Raw genomic sequence first — 13,308 nt, 5'->3', positions numbered from 1 at the left:
TTTTATATCATCTTTCTCCTAATCTGTTCACTGGTAGTATTTCACCAGTGTGTATTTTTTTCACTTCATATAATTTGTTTCCAGCTTCTGAATTTGACAATATTCTGTTCTCTTTCCATTTTTAGCTATTTTGTGTTTGGCATTGACTGACTTCCATGTGGTTTTGGTTTCCTAGTCTTCTGTTTACTTAATGTCCGGTGTGGTAGCATTAACTTGTGATCTTAACATCTTCAGTCTTGTTCTACTAAGCTCACTTGCTTTGAAACCTGCTTTATAGTAAGAAGCTAATTAATAGTTTTATCTTGCTCTAAATAAAGTTTGTTCTTCTGTAAGCACCATTTCAAAGTACTTCGTTTGTGCTCTGCCATTTCCTAGTGTGTACTCACAAAACCATTGCTGTTACTGCACTCGCTTGTGTCATCATCCAACGTGGTGGTTATTGCTTTGCTGTGTACACCTTTCTCTCATGAACACAAGTAAGGCTGCCTACTTTGTGTGTCTCACCTGCTTGCTCTAACTTGGAATTCATAACTTCACAAATTGGTTGCATGATAGCAAAGATTGGAAAGCACCAAGTAAAATTCTAGATATTATCAACAATGGTTGGAAATTCAGAGAAAGGGGAAATCATGAAAAATTTGGAAGGTTTTCAGGCTGTAGGATGTTAAAATACATTTGTAGTGGTAGCAGGAGGAAAAGGTGAGCCTGAAAAGGGGAAGAATATAAGGTAGAACTAAGAATTTATCACAAGAACAATGCAGAGTTCCTTGCTTAGGGAAGTGATGCTTTTTGTACAAAATCCATGCTCAGAGCTGTGCTTTCTGACAAACTGACTAGGGAGGCTAACTGGCTTGTTCCAGAAAAGTATGTGTATATAAATGTATGTAATACGTGTACTTCTGTGGAGAAATACACAAGTCTGAGAAACACAATGAGAAACAACTTGAATATTTCATTACAAGGGGAATTTATTATTTTTAAGGAAGTCTTGAAGAGGGCTATGAAATGTGTATTAGAAAGACAGCCTTTGATGGACTGTAAAACAAGAGAGGAATATATTGCTAATTCAGTCTGTGCCTCCTTTCCTCCCATGCTTTTTCTTCTCTGCTTGCGGTAATGAGCCCAGGTACTGTAAGTGCTCACCTCAGTCATTCAGAGGTAAGTGCTGAAGCTTGGGAGCTCCTGGTTGTTTGGCCACTTGGCACCTGAGCTCGCTTCCGTTTTCCCAGTTGTGTGGTGCCATCCAGTGGGAAAGAAGTGACTGGGAAGAACGATTTCAGGAGAGGCAGCCTAAGTGACTAATGGCTGAAGCATGCTCAGGGCCCTGGAGAGGGGGTGGTGGGGTCTGGTTCTGCCCTTTTCCTGGCTCTCCAGACAATGTCATCAAGAGTCTTCTCATTAACTGGTTGGAACTGGGATTGATTGAAGTGTCAGAAGCTTTTTGTATGGACAGTCACGGGTGTCTTCAACTTGACTTTAACTTTTTACTACTCCCTGAAATCCTCCAGCATAATGAAAAATGGCCTTAATGACATGGTTGATGTCAGGTCCCTTAACATAATGTTGAAATAAAGATACGGACTATAGATACATGCTTTTAGAACTTCTCTCTTGGCAACTCTCTGCCTTCTGTACACACCTGTATTCCAGTTTGGCAGGTGGAGCGTGAAGAAGGATATCTTGTTTCCAGAAACTTGGTCACGCTAAGGGAAGAAAGGGACTTGTGAGCTGTATGGCTTCTAAGTCTTGTTGACTCCTCAACTAGAGCAACTGATACCATGAGAGAAGATGATCTAACTCAGATGCTTCTGGTGAAACTTCAGCAGTGTAGGTGTGTTTACTACTAAATATTTTTATTTTATTGCTATTTTATTACTATTTTTTATCTTTACCTGTGATAAAAATTAAGTAACGTTAAGTAAATTGTTGGTTTCGAAAACAAAATCATACAACGGTTTTCGCTCTGGTCTGCAATAATTTACCAATATGGTGTTTACTGACCTCTGTACTAGTGTTGCTCCTGTGTGAATAGTGAGTTTCTGTGATAGGGTACTACTGGAGCAGGGGGAAAACATGGAAAAGAGTGGGCTTAACATAAGCCATTTCTCAGCAATAACCAAGAGTTGTATGTCTCCTGTCTGCGCCAAAAGTTGGTAAGTGTTAAAATGAACCAGTCTCAAAGAGAATTGTCCTTTGAAACTAGGGCAGGCACAGAACTTAATTTTTAAAGCCATCAGATATAGCTCAACCTACTGATTTCCAAGCTGTCTTAATTAACTCTTGGGGATAGTCTTTAGGATAATGTAAACATTTATTTTAAAATTTCTCAGGAAAGAAAAAAAGGTCATTGCTGTCGCTTGTTGCACAACACTTTTAACACGGTGTTCTTACCATAGCACGTGGTTGTGGGCTCTGAGCATAGTGCTGCAACCTGACAAAGGGGCCGAGCTAAGGCAGTACGTGCCGCATGGCAGAGCGCGTGAGGCGCGAGGGACTCGTGCCAGCCTGAGGTACAAGTGCTGTGCTGGACGCAGAGGAAGTTAAGGCAGAAGGTGTCCTTTCTCACAGCGTGTGCTTCGAGAGACTGGGAAACGGAACTTAATCATGGAGTTCTGCTGTCTTTGACCAAAACGGCTTTTGCTAAGTTTTCACTGAGCGTCTATCTTTTGAAGTCAAACCATGGTTCTGTCTACCATGAATTGCCCAACATAACGGTGTACCTCAGTATTTTATGGTATCTCTTCATCAATTCAAAACACAGTACAAAAAGGAAGTTCCTGTTTTGTTATTTGAACAATGTGGTTAGCAGGCTTCCGGACAGGCCCAGGTTTCTCAGGAGTCTTATGAAACAGTAAACAAGCTTGGATTTGTTACATGTATTACTTGATTAAGCTGAAAAAACTGCTCCACAATTTTGAGATTTAGTCTCAGGATCTTGTCGTCTTTTATGAGTAATGTGACATTATTACACATTAATAACTAGTAGTAATTAGTATTATGGGACTCTTAATTGCTACAGTTTGGTATTCTATGATACTACTTTTCTATTTTCCTTCTATTTTTTCCTAGGTGTGTGTTATTAGTATGCTGATTATACCTAATCAGAAATGAAAATACTGATACTGTGAAATAAATTGTTTCTTTAGAGGAGGAAAATGTAAGAATTAAGGGAAGCATTCAGCAAGTCATCAGATTATGTCAGTTAATGTTTGCTGCTGAAAAAATGTTGGTTTTTTTAAATTCCTAGTTTCATGTGACTTATGTACTGTTGTTAATTGGGAATGCCCAAATATGCACACAAGTTAGAACAACATACCAAGACAAGTATCTTCTGTAAGATCCTTTCTAAAAATGGTTTGCGAGGACAGATGGCCATTGGGTTAGAGCAGTAAAGTGTTTTTTTGAATTCAAGTGTCAACTTGCTGCTGTCTTTCTGTGGTCTCGCAAGCTTACAAATTCCCATGATCTGTTCCTTGGGATATCTCTTTTTTTTTTTTTTTTTTTTTTGAGGTGATAAACTTGGGACTTAGTTACTAAGAAGGAACACTCAACTAGACAAATGGTTTCCTGAAGTCACAGGTGCCGATTTAATACCAAGCTATCTTGACTTAGACTGTCTTGAGGGTCTTCCTTTGAACACGGAACTTTCCTAGTCTTATTAGTATTATTGATCTCTACTATAACTTTGCACAACAGTACCTACTATTCTTCCCAGAATTGCTCCTAACATTACTGCCTGTGTAACTGGAAGCTACGCCATTCTGTGTGCATGTAATAAACTGCAGGTGAAATACAGAATGTAAGTATTACTTAAGATGCAAATATTGGGGGGGGGAGGGAAAGCTTATGCCTGACATGCATCTGATAATTTCAAAACAAAATGTGTTTTCTCTTACAAAGATCAGAGGCTGGTGTCATTCTGATCTGACACCTATATAAATCCTAAGTTATTTGCATTGATAAAGTTGATTTTGGGTTACAGTGAATAAGAACAAAATTTGAACACTGCGTGAGGAAGAAAAACTTGCATTACTAACAGCAATGTTCTTGTTAGCTTAGCATCCTTGATCTTCTGCAGCATTCCCAGGTAAAGCATTCTTCCTTCATTATAAAACAAAGAATGCAAACACAGGTTTAAACTTCATTTATTGAAAATCTGTTTTGCATAATTTTACTCAACATCTGCAAGTCGTAAAACAGTTAATTCTGAATAAAAAGTCCATTAAGAAAAAAATTAATTTATATTCTTTGTAAATTTTATACAATTAAAAGCAATCTACTCTTCAAAATCCAAATGAAACTTTACTTATCTGCAAGTTTAAATGCCAAATCCTTCACCTATGATAAACATGTTCCAGCTGCCACAGTGAAAGCACAATTACCTTAATAGCTATTCCCTGTTTCACTTGCTGTAATGAACCTCAAATGGGGAGAAAATACAGTCAGAGCTCTTAGTTGCAAAATAATAATTTCTTCCAGATAACACAACAGTTGTCAGCAGAGTTTATTTTCCTTCTGCCAGAGACTATTTGTAATCGGAGAAACTGCTGCAGCTCAGTCTTGTGTCTTTGCTCAGAGAAGCCTGCATTCGTTAGCAGCTTAAGCTCCTCCACCGTACTGTTTTGCCACTGGATGTGTGACTGCTGTCAGGGGCACAGCAGAGCAGCTGGGGAGCCTAATCCCTTGTGTCCGTGGAAAACTCGGCAGAGCTCAGGGGTTGGAGGTCTAAGCTGGAATCTAGTAGCTTTGATGGAAGAGGTAGATGTCTTAGGCACAGCTTCACAGAGCTGGTTCAGCATTCTGCAGATGGTTTGCAGCATCACACTCGTGGTGATGCAAGTGAAGATAGATCTCCTCTTCTAGCAACAGGGGCAGAGCCCTAAGTATCTGATTTGCCTACGCTGAAGGGACCTGATCAAAACCTTGGATGTCTACTTGAGTGAGCTTTGGCTTATGCCCTGATGTAGATATGGGGGATATTGGTACTGGGAAGTGTACAGGGAAGTGGCAGAAAAATATTATTTGCCACTCTAGCAGAAAAAATTAATTTTTTGCAGACTTTGTCCTGATCACAGAAATAAGCTTTCAAATTCCAGGCAGTTTAGCATAAAAAGTATCACGTGGAAAAAGAAGATAACGCAGAACCCTCAAGGGAAATAATCTTATTTTGGACACAGATTTGCAGAAAAAAAAAAGTAGCTCAAGAGCCTTTGGAGCTCGCTATAGCAAGTTCTGTAAGGAATAATACTTCTACTTATAAAAACTATTTAGAAATATTATTGCTAGGTCCCAGTGTCTGAAGTTGAAGCTGAAGTGCTGTTTCCATGTACTGTAGCCCTTGCTAGTAGCTGCTTCATTTGAACAAAGTGTTTCTTCATGCATCTATCGACCCTGTTTTAGTTCCATAAAATAATTTTTAATTACAAAGTCTTGAAGTTGCAATTCTGCTGTTCATACCCAGATGACCCAACAACAGCCACAACACTAATATACAGACTTTAAAAACACTTTTTTAAAGAAAGTGTTTTTAAAAAACACATTTATACAGGAAATTTTGGTGACTTGGCACACCGTAAAAATTACTGACTTTGATTTATTAAAAAAAGTTGATTCTCATGCACCAGGGGTTTTGGTAAAAATTCTCCATACCCTTATTACACTGTTAAAAGCCACTTCATCTAGAAATTACAAATTACTGATTCGAGGATAGCTTTGCCTTAGTTAAATGATATTACATATTCAGTTGATCCTAAAATATGAAGCCTTTACTTACTGCTCTTGTGATTTATGCCTTACTCGTATAAAGAGCGAGATAAAGAAACACTGCTCCTCTGAGTGTACTTACACAGCTAAAAGACTTGTGAGGGTGAGCAGAAAGGGAAGGTTTAGGTGAACAGCTTTGGTTTTTCACACCTGTGGAAGTCACCCTATTGACTGCTACATTAGTCATAGATGTAGTAGACAAAAATTAAAAAATAAATTGGCAAATAAGAGGGATTTTGAGACTACAAAAATTAATGTTAAGGTAATGTTTTCACATACTGTGACACACACCCCCTTTATTAAAGGGAAATAATGACCGAAGAAATGACTTCTTGAAAACTAGCTATTACATGAGGTTACAGTAACTAAGAGTTTGCAAACCAAACTTCAAGGTGTGTGTGCGTTTATTTGTACACCATATAGTCACTTCTCTCTTGAATCTCATGTAACAGCCAAAAAGGAAAACAGGGCGGTACAACTACATGACAGACAGACTTATGAACAGGAATCGCACCGATTTGATTTTCTCCAATTCTTTTTAACACAGATTCAATTTCACATTAGTGCTTTTTTAAAGTGCTGATGTTAGTCATCTGTATATAAAAAGAGTTCTCATTTTGTTCTCACAATATCGGCCCAGTGGTTCTCCATGATGCTGTACAACAAAAGCTGAGACTTTTTAAAACCATGGTAACTTTGAAGCTAAATGACAGTAGCTGTAGACTACCCCTGTGGGCCCCAATCCTGTAAACACTTAGGCACATACATAAATTCACTCAATGTTTAACAGCAAATAAATCAATGTCTAAGTTACCACTTGAAGTTTTATGTGATCATGAAAAAAAATTACAATATTAACATTACTTTGCATATGCACCAAGCATCCTATGTGCTATGCATAAGTTAGTCATTAACAAATGCTACAAGTACAAAAAAATATTGTTAGTAGCACTTGCAAAAATGGAAGAGCTTGGGGCAAGGCATTCTGTTCATGTTGAAAATGAAAAAAAAAACCAAACAAAACAACCAAAAAACCCAACAAAAACCCAACAAACACGACAACCACCACAAAACAACCAAAAAGCCCAACATGAATTGAAAACCGTGTCTCCTGCCTCTTCAAAAGAACCTGAAAGGTCATGTTTTTCTTTTTTCTTTACCATAGTAGTTTATTGCTTCCCCCTCTCGCCCCATACCTGTTACATTGTTAGGATCATAGTGAATATTAAGTTCTACTTTTCCTCTTATCTTCAAAGAGACTTTTCAACATGTAAACCTGAACAGCTGATACCACCACCATTACTCCCAAGTTGACCATGGACCAGAAATTCACTCTGTCAAAGTTGCTTTCTTGTATGTTTCGGTCACGAGCCTCAAATGCTCTGAGCAGGGTCTGAATCTGGACGCTTTTGCTTAATCTGGCTTTGACACTGTTGATGGATTCCTGGTAAGTAACAAAAGAGTGGTTTTAGAAGAAAAAAACCCCATGCAAATTCAATGTATAGCTTGTAACACAACCCAAATATTAATACTGTATTACCACCTGTAATTTCTTGCCAAGTAGACAGTTAATTTCACTTTAAAATATATACCTCATCACAGAACTTTCATTAATTTGTCTGGCATGTTTATTGGGTATCACCTAAAAAGGCTTAATTAGCATAGCATTGAGGTTCTACAGTAATTTGGGTTTTCCCTGTGAAACAGGCTAGGGAGGTGAGAGAGAAATCAAACCTAAAACAATTTTTTTAATATTCCATGTATCTGGGGGAACTGTGATTCCAGGTATTCAGGCAAGTAAAAAGCAGTGATCTCTGCAGAACTCATCTCAAAACAAGTTATGTAGTAACAGACAAATGTAGTGGGTTTTTTTCCTGCCGGATAATCAAATTAAGGCACTTCTTCATGCAAACTACCCTTGGGACTATAGCTGTAGCAAAAGAAAAGTAGTGTTATACTCCCATCTTCTTTTTTGCTTTCACTGTAGTGGCTACAAACTGCTGCTTCAGCTTTGATACAGCAGAATTTTGACAATAAATTGTGAATGGGACACCTGGAGGTTTTACAAAGGACACACAGTGTGTCTCAGGGAACCAGAGGAAATACATGAACATGCTGCCCGTTAACAGCAACTCCAGATCCACTCCTTATTCTGCGTTTACAAAGTAAGCACCTGGTACCGTGATCTGTTAAAAAGTTTCATCCATAACGTAATAGATAGCCACAACCTAAAAGCTGATCTCATGAAGTGCTGATTTATGTTCTTGATATAATTATGGGATCCTGAAGCAACTTTTAGTGAGAAGAGCAATGTGTGCAGTAACAGGAGCCTATAAATAAATACATAAAAAAGGTTAATCCCAGAAGTTACGTTTTTCTCTGTGGACATTTTCTCTGTTGCATATTTAATAAAGATTTCAAAAGAGCTATTTTTGGAAGCGAAATAACTTTATCATTATACTAAAGGTCATGTGTTACACAATAAGGAACATGAACACCATAAAAAAGCTTTAAAAATAAAGACAGTATTCCCCATTTTCCTCAGCAAATATGTTGTTTATCTTTAAAAAATTAAACTACTAAGTGTTTATGTAAGTTCTCACAGAACTTGCAAGTAAAGTAATAACTTAAGTAAACAATAGCATCAACTACTGATGTCAACTTCACAAAAATTACCTACTTTATAAGACCTGCAAGGCTCTCAAATAAAGAAGAGTTCTGCATTTCTTTTTGTTTTAGAAGAGATACCAGTATGTACACAAGTAGCTATGAAATCCATTCAAGTATTGCTTGGGATTAGTGTGAGAGGGATTTTATTCACAATTTCCCCTATAAGCCTTTTTTCCCTAATTGTCTTGATTGCCAATTTTAAAGACAACCTGGCCAGCTCTTCAAATTCTGTGTTTGGTTTTAACTACTTAAAAGTGTATCACACGCCTATAAAAGACCTTGAACATTGTTTGGTTTGTTGTTAAAAAGATCTGCATTTTCTTCATTGCAATAAATAGAGTACAAACAATGTCATTCTCTACACCAGTGTATTCAGTGTGTGGGGATGTTGTGGTTTTGATTGGGGTTTTTTTGTTTTGTTTTTTAAGATACCTGTTGTCTGTAGCTACCAGCAAACAAGGGCTTGCTCCATCCTACCAAGCACTAAGAACAGTGGTACAGGAACACCAAATGATCCTCTACTGCTGGAGTAATCTCAACGTTTAATGATCATGAAAGGAAACAAAAGCTTTGACTCAGCAGGAGGCTTCATCCTACATCAAAGAGGGCCAGTGTACACTTAAAGCAAACGTTACCATTCACAGAATGTCTGCAAAGGTGAACCTGCACTCTAGTACAGATTAACTCCTGTCCTGTTTATTAGTTTGAAAAGATGAAATAAAATTTGGTGTGTTGGTGGGGGAGAGACACCTAATAAAGTAATATATCAATTCTTGAAGACAGAAATATTAATCCATACACTGGTTGGGGCACTTCTGCAAAGATAGGAAGAAGAGGCTACCACAGTGTTTTCAAACACTGATAAAAATCTATGCAGTGATTCCAACTAGATCATTGGGATCAAGCAATACTTTAATGCTATCAATATTCATTTCATTGCTGCTAGGGAAAAGTGTCCCATTTTAGCAGTAGGAAGAAAGGAAGCTGAATTGGAAACAGAGTGACTTTGAGCTAGGCAGTTTCTTCTTGCTGATTAAGGGTCTATTCTGAAAATATTCTCAAGCTTCTGTGTGGAAGCAAAAGATCCGTGGTGCAAGGCTTCATGTATCAGTAAAAGCAATACATGGAACTGGAATAGTTTCTCAGGTGATGCACCAGAGCAAGGCAGAATGGCTAAATGACATGGAGGGTTTCTTTTTTCCCCTGAATGTTCTTACATTGGAAAAAATTAAAGATCAAATACTAACCAGAATGTCTTCCAATTTCATATCTAGGAGATCTGTGCCTGTAACGTACTTCTTCCAGTCTTCCTGATCTTGTCCGTCTTCTCCCATATTGTCCAGGATCAGTTCAAAGAAAATCACCTTTTCAGAAATGGTACTGAATGTGTTGTCAAAGCAGAACATGTAATCCCCATCTTCTGTTTCCACTCTGTGTATGTAAGCAGAATGTCAATAAATTAACTACACTTTTTGTGCTGGTTCTCAAAAAGCGAGTTTTTGTAAGCAAACTTTCCTCTTTAAGACTGACAGTCATGCACTTAGAAATAACTGAGTATGCTTTTTATATAAAAATAACAACTGAGGACACATCACAGATTGCACAGTCACAGCAAAACAATCCCACTGACTCTAAAGGCTTGAAGTGATGAAGACAGCACTTCCTTCTTTTATTGGGATTTTGAATCCTTGTTAATCATTACCAAACAGCTGTAACATGAGTGGAATTACAATAATTACTACATATTTTGATAAAAGGACTGGAAAAATAGAGGACTTTTCAGCTTATTATTTATATGACCGACAAGATCTTTTGATATTAGATACAGAGACCTTTTTCAACTCCACCATTGTTGGTTTTGTTCACTGACTATTAAACCAAAACCATCCTTCACTTCATGGGAAGATCCACGTAAAAAGCATTCAGTGTTTATCAAAAGGTAACTGGTATTCTCAAACTGCCCTATTAGAAAGTCTTTTGTAATACTAAGGAATAAAAAGTACTCAACCTTTATTTTAGTTGTATTAGTTAAAGAAACCAGAAAAGCACTTTACGTAACACTTCTAAGTTTGAATATTTTAAACTTACGTATGAACTCCATCTGATTTTCTTTCATCAAAAACTAGAGTTTCACCTTTTGGAGACAGAAGATGAAAATCAACATCTAATCCTGCTCCATCTAGAACCTGTGAAACAAACAAAAAAAACCTCCAACCAGTGGAATTCCTGTTTGCATTGCTGATGGCACCATTTTTAGGGAAGGCAAACATTTTTAGGTACGGGAACTGACGCAGAAAGAATCTGAGAGCTGAATCTGTCTGTATGAGTTCCCACCAAGTTAACTGGAAACAGATTAAAAACTGGTTCAACCCCAAAAGCATTTTAGCCATTTCAAATCCTAAAACTAAATAGGAGCTAATCATGCTAGGCTGGGCTTATATGGAACTTTTCCCTGATTGTTTTTAAGAATGCGTACGATTTCATCAACAGGCAGTCAGACAACCTGTAAGAATACCAAAATCTACTATTTCTACATCAGACATCATCGATGGGTATGTACCAGCGCTAGTTCAGTGGCAGAAATTTTATACCAAAGGTCTGTAGCTTTTATGTAGCTACACATATGTACTTGTACAAGGGCACAATCCGCGCAGCGCCATCCCCAAGATCGCTTTGTTGGGTGAATTAACAGCGCGGAAGACAGGACCAGACGTCCAATGCCAAAGCTGCACCACAGACATTCTCGCCTTTAAGTGCGGATTTAAGGTCTGAATTCTCCCAGGGCATTCTTATTTCCCAAAGGTAGAAGGAATTGAAGGAATTGAAGGCATTTAGCTTCCTAAGCTCATAATGAGTGTATACAGCATTACGAGGCTGTGCTGCTTTAACTGTTTGACAGGGCTACAGTTGTATCACCATGTCCCTTGTGCTGTAGAAATTCTCTATAAGGAAGGCGGAAACTGCGGAACGGGGTGGAGAGGGATCATTTTTATGACATTACTTAGGCCCAAGCTATGGGATTTTTCTCTTTCCTTGTTTTCCAACAAGCTATTTGAGTACAGCAGTCTGCTTCTGCTGAAATTCAGGGCAAAGTTTGTGCCAACTTACAGTGACACTGAGGCTTACCAAAAAAAAAGAGAAAGGACAAGGAAAATCAGTAGCTAACGACTGATCAAATTAAAAGCCATACATAGTGACATACCTTTAGGGCTGTGATACAATCTAAACACCCGTAACAAAACCTCATATCAGCACAGTGTTTATTGCATTGTCTTTGGACAATGACCTGCATCCTACCTTAAACATTCCTATGCTTTAGCCACTAACAATTCAGGATAATTAAGTACAAAATAAATCTATTTCCAATAACATACAGAGCTCCTTTTCTACACATATAGAAAGGTGAATCATTACTTTTAGCAGTAGTGCTGAGAAGTTTATGCCCGAGTAGAAATAAATCCACTGTTATACGCATTTGTTCTATGTAAAAGAAAATTTTTATTTTGATTATGATTAAAATAAAATCCTACTTTGTCAGTGCAAAATAAACTCCTGATTTTCCTTAGACAGGGCTGTGAACAAAGCTTGAACACCTCAATCTTTCATTCTTGTATGGAACAATAATTAGAAAATAATCAGGAATTGCAGCTTTGTGTTTTTAGTTAGGAAGCAGAGGGGAAAAAAGGAAGGTGAGGGGAAGAGAGACAGACCCTGGCCAATTCTGAGGCACATTAACAGGATGGGAAAATACTCACTGCAGCTTCCCTCACCTGCCTCTTCCACTAAAAAAAGTATTTAAGGAAACAAAAAAAAAAAAAAGGAAAAAAAAAAAAGCCGAGAACTTTCCCAGAGATACCAGCTCTTCCCCAGAAGGGCATCAAGCCCTTAACGTTCATCTAGCTGAATAAGACTGTTCTCGAAAAACTTTCATCATTGAGATAAAAGCGTTTAACGTCACCACAAAGATACGCAAGTGTTTTGTCCATCAGCCACGATTTCGTTTACGCTTCAGAGCCACGACCCAAGGTCACAGCCCGCAACTTTCTCCGTGTTTGCCGTTTTAACGGATGGCTCGCAGGGCCGCGCTGGCGGCGGGCAGGACCGCGAGGCGGCCCCAGCCGGGGCCCCGGGCGAGGGCAGGGCACCGGCGGGAAGACGCTGCCGGTACCAGAGGCGGGCGATGTCACCGCCACCGCCGGCAGAGCCTGGCCTGCGGAAAAGGGAACCGGCAGCCGAACCGCCCGGCACCGCCCCACGGCCCAGGAGGATACGGGACCGCCGGGCTCCCTTCAGGACCACCTCGCGGGGAGGCCCCTCGCCCTCCCGGGGAGAGCCCGGTCGGCCCCGCCGCCCCGCCCCGCCTGACCTGGTACTCGAGCTCCAGCGAGGCCTCCTTCCGCATGGGCTGGTAGAAGCACTCCTTGCGCCCGGCGGGAAGCGTGAAGGTGAAGTCGCTGTCCAGGGAGGGGCTGAACTCGGCGGCGCCGGGCGGCGGCAGGAGCAGCGCGAAGCACCCGAGCGGCAGCACCAGCAGCCGGAGCCGCGGCCACGGCGCCATCCCGGCGGCGCGCGGCGGCGGCGGCGGCGGCGCCCTCCGTTCGCGCATCCCACCCGCCGACGCGGACCGAGCGAGGGGCGGGGCCGGCCCACGGGGGGGGGGCGTGGGCGTGGCAGGCCCCGCCCCCTCTCTCGCTTCCCCCAATCGCGGGCGGCGCAGCACGGCTCTCCGCCCGCCCACAGTGCACCGCGGCGGAGAGACGCGGTGGGTCGGGTTTACCTCCGCTCGGGACGCGCTTTCCCCTCCCAGGTACGGCCGCGGCCGTCGCGCGCCGTGCGCAAAGGTTGCGCATGCGCTCTCGGGGCCTGGCGGAGAAG

The 13,308-nt window shown here is 40.3% G+C and overlaps 1 protein-coding gene across 1 annotated transcript; it reads right to left on the bottom strand.

Moving 5' to 3' along the window:
* Window positions 1-5,573: 5,573 nt before the first annotated feature.
* On the bottom strand, window positions 5,574-12,991 carry TMED5 (transmembrane p24 trafficking protein 5). The gene is made up of 4 exons (XM_086462756.1): window positions 12,800-12,991; window positions 10,522-10,619; window positions 9,681-9,864; window positions 5,574-7,207 (listed from the first exon to the last, which is right to left on the bottom strand). Exons 1-4 carry the CDS (start codon window positions 12,989-12,991, stop codon window positions 6,989-6,991), a joined length of 693 nt encoding a protein of 230 aa, XP_086318882.1. The 3' UTR covers window positions 5,574-6,988.
* Between the last annotated feature and the right edge of the window lie 317 nt (window positions 12,992-13,308).

The sequence above is a fragment of the Leptosomus discolor genome, chromosome 3 (assembly GCF_034619465.1).
Source record: "Leptosomus discolor isolate bLepDis1 chromosome 3, bLepDis1.hap2, whole genome shotgun sequence".
Lineage (NCBI taxonomy): Eukaryota > Metazoa > Chordata > Aves > Leptosomiformes > Leptosomidae > Leptosomus > Leptosomus discolor.
This window is presented reverse-complemented; position numbering and strand designations above follow the sequence as displayed.